At 50.9% G+C, this 3,856-nt stretch overlaps 1 protein-coding gene across 1 annotated transcript in view; it reads left to right on the top strand.

The window, feature by feature from the left end:
* znf574 (zinc finger protein 574) overlaps positions 1–2,249 on the top strand; it is a 12,834-nt gene extending 10,585 nt beyond the window's left edge. The window contains 1 exon segment of the mRNA XM_031576545.2: positions 1,213–2,249. Coding sequence (XP_031432405.2) covers positions 1,213–1,788 — 576 coding nt within the window. The 3' untranslated portion in view covers positions 1,789–2,249.
* The last annotated feature ends 1,607 nt before the right edge of the window (positions 2,250–3,856 follow it).

The raw sequence follows: 3,856 nt of genomic DNA, 5'->3' as shown, positions 1-3,856 counted from the left end.
TCACTGCTGTTGGTATTCTGGGCCACAGCACTCTGAATCCCTCTCCATCTTACTCCCTCCCTCCATCTCTCTCTCTCTCTCTCTCTCTCTCCTTCCCTCCATCTCTCTCTCTCCCTCCATCTCTCTCTCTCCTTCCATCTCTCTCTCTCCCTCCATCTCTCTCTCCCTCCATCTCTCTCTCTCTCTCTCTCTCCTTCCATCTCTCTCTCCCTCCATCTCTCTCTCTCTCTCTCTCTCTCCTTCCATCTCTCTCTCCCTCCATCTCTCTCTCTCTCTCTCTCTCCCTCCATCTCTCTCTCTCTTCAGTGATGTCATGCTTGAAAAAGCCCCATTAGCAGAAATGAGCCCCTGTGGGCTAGACATGCGCTACTGGGGTGTGTGTGTGTGTGTGTGTGTGTGTGTGTGTGTGTGTGTGTGTGTGTGTGTGTGTGTGTGTGTGTGTGTGTGTGTGTGTGTGTGTGTGTGTGTGTGTGTGTGTGTGTGTGTGTGCGCGCCTGTGTGTGTGGGTGTGGGTGTGTGTGTGTGTGTACACGCGCCTGTGTGTGACTGTGTGTGGGCGCACTTGCCTGTGTGTGTGTGGACATGATTGTGTGTGTTGCTGTTTGTTTGGTAGAAATCAAACTGTTTGTCTGCTTGTCCCCCCTTAGTGTGTGTGTGTGTGTGTGTGTGTCCTCAGTGTTCTCACTGTGTGTGTGTGTGTGTGTGTGTGTGTGTGTGTCCCATTAGTGTTCTCACTGTGTGTGTGTGTGTGTGTCCCCTTAGTGTTCTCACTGTGTGTGTGTGTGTGTGTCCTTAGTGTTCTCACTGTGTGTGTGTGTGTGTCCCATTAGTGTTCTCACTGTGTGTGTGTCCTTAGTGTTCTCACTGTGTGTGTGTGTGTGTCCCCTTAGTGTTCTCACTGTGTGTGTGTGTGTGTGTGTGTGTGTGTGTGTGTGTCCTTAGTGTTCTCAGTGTGTGTGTGTGTGTGTGTGTGTGTCCTTAGTGTTCTCACTGTGTGTGTGTGTGTGTGTGTGTGTGTGTGTGTGTGTGTGTCCCATTACTGATCTCACTGTGTGTGTGTGTGTGTGTGTGTGTGTGTGTGTGGTGTGTGTGTGTGTGTGTGTGTGTGTGTCCTTAGTGTTCTCACTGTGTGTGTGTTCCCTTAGTGTTCTAACTGTGTGTGTGTGTGTGTGTGTGTGTGTGTGTGTGTGTGTGTGTGTGTGTCCCCTTTAGTGTTCTCACTGTGGGAAGCGCTTCAGGCAGCTGCCGCACCTGCAGGACCACGAGCGGATCCACAGCGGCCTGCGCCCCTTTGCATGCTGGGTATGCGGCAAGAGCTTCAGCGTGGCGGCGCGCCTGACGGAGCACGCCCGTGTGCACAGCGGCGAGAAGCCCTACGGCTGCCCGCGATGCCCCGCCGCCTTCCGCTCCCGCGCCAACCTCGACAAGCACATGCATCTCCACGCCGACGACCCCGAGGCGCCCGGCGGCGAGGGCGAGACCGCCGTTCAGACCATCCTGCTGGTCCACCAGGCGGCCTCGCCCCCCCACCACACGCACCCCGGCGACGACCAGGCCGAGACCCACCTGGAGGTGCAGGAGGGCGGGGGCGGGGCGCTCATCCTGCCCGCGGAACAGGCCTCCAGCGCGGGCGTGCTCGTGCCGGGGTCCCCCTCCTCCGCCTCCTCCTCCGTGGTCATCCTGCACCCCACCATCACCGTGCCCTCCGGCGGAGTGCCCAACATCTCTGTGGTGGAGGGACAGGAAGTCCCGCATACCATAGAGTTCATCATCGAGGAGACCGTCTAGAGGAGCAGGAAGTCCCGCATACCATAGAGTTCATCATCGAGGAGACCGTCTAAGAGGAGCAGGAAGTCCCACATACCATAGAGTTCATCATCGAGGAGACCGTCTAGAGGAGCAGGAAGTCCCACATACCATAGAGTTCATCATCGAGGAGAGGAACAGAGGGAGGAGGGAGGGATGCTGCTGACAGATATAGAAAAAAAAGTTATGAGAAATCAAATTTTCAGACACGCGTGTGTGTGTGCGTGTGTGTGTGTGCGCGCGTGTGTGCGTGTGATTAACCTGGTGTTGAAGCGAGGGAATATGTTGTAAGATGAGAGGTCAGCGTAGGGCATGTGTTATGTATATATGTGTACATCTTTTGCTCAGACTGTCTTAGTTTTTTAATGTAAATGAGATTTGGATTCCAATGGGCTGCTACTTGCGCCAGTGTGTTTCTGTTTAATAAACCATCTTCAGCTCTGCATCGCTTTGCTGGCCTTTCTGTGGTGTACTAGCATAGTTTACACACACACACACACACACACACACACACACAGAGACAGAGACAGAGACAGAGACCGACTGTTTCTGTTTAATAAACCATCTTCAGCTCTGCATCGCTTTGCTGGCCTTTCAGTGGTGTACTAGCATAGTTTACACACACACACACACACACAGACCGACCGACCGACTGTTTCTGTTTAATTAACCCATCTTCAGCTCTGCGTCGTTGCCCTTTCAATAATGTGTAAGGCTTGCACAGTTTACACACACACACACACACACACACGACCTTCACAGACCTGACCACAGGCTTGCACAGTTTACACACACACACACACACACACACACACGACCTTCACAGACCTGACCACAGGCTTGCACAGTTTACACACACACACACACGACCTTCACAGACCTGACCACAGGCTATCAGCACACACACCTTCTCCTCGAGGCGATCAGCACACACACACTCTCCTGCAGACGATTAACACACACGCTCTCCTGCAGACGATAAACACACACGCTCCCCTGCAGACGATAAACACACACACTCCCCTGCAGACGATAAACACACACACCCTCTCATGGTTCATGGTTGAAGGTGGTGCAGGTTACGGTTAGGTCTGGGTGATTTCTGCAACTTTTTAAATCATTAACACTTTTCAAATCATTACATTAACACTATTTAAATCATTACATCAACACTTTTCAAATCATTAACACTTTAAATCATTACATTAACACTTTTTAAATCATTACATTATCACTTTTTAAATAATTTCTGTGTGTTTCACTGTAAAGACCTCCATTCCCTTCATAGCACCCTGTAGTGATCAGAAGCCAGTCAGTCACATGATCGATCCCTGGTGAAACAGACGTCAGTCAGTCACATGATCGATCCCTGGTGAAACAGACGTCAGTCACATGATCAAACAGACGTCAGTCACATGATCAAACAGACGTCAGTCACATGATCGATCCCTGGTGAAACAGACGTCAGTCACATGATCGACCCCTGGTGAAACAGACGTCAGTCACATGATCAAACAGACGTCAGTCACATGATCGATCCCTGGTGAAACACGCCAGTCACATGATCGATCCCTGGTGAAACAGACATCAGTCACATGATCAAACAGACGTCAGTCACATGATCGACGCCTGGTGAAACAGACAGCCTACGATAGATAGGACCGCATTGGTGACTGATGGATGAGAAACAACTTTCTCCAGTTAAACAGTAGCAAAACCGAAGCCCTTCTTGTTGGCACTCCACACCAGGTTCAGTCATCCTCCATAACTCATCGCACCTTCGACAGTCAGGTCATACCCCTCTCCTCCACAGTTACTAATCTAGGAGTTAGGTTTGACCCTCACCTGACCTTTAATGACCATATAAAACACCTGTGCAAAACCTCCTTTTATCATCTCAAAAACATCTCCAAACTCCGCCCCACTTTAACCCTGCCAGATGCAGAGAAGCTCGTCCACGCTTTTATCTCCCTAAGAATGGACTACTGTAATTCACTCTTCACTGGGATCACTGGCAAGAACATCCAGAAGCTGCAGTACATCCAAAACA

This window comes from Clupea harengus, chromosome 11, assembly GCF_900700415.2.
Source record: "Clupea harengus chromosome 11, Ch_v2.0.2, whole genome shotgun sequence".
Classification (NCBI taxonomy): Eukaryota; Metazoa; Chordata; class Actinopteri; order Clupeiformes; family Clupeidae; genus Clupea; species Clupea harengus.
The sequence above is the reverse complement of the archived record's forward strand: the minus strand, read 5'-3'. Positions and strand labels throughout refer to the sequence as shown.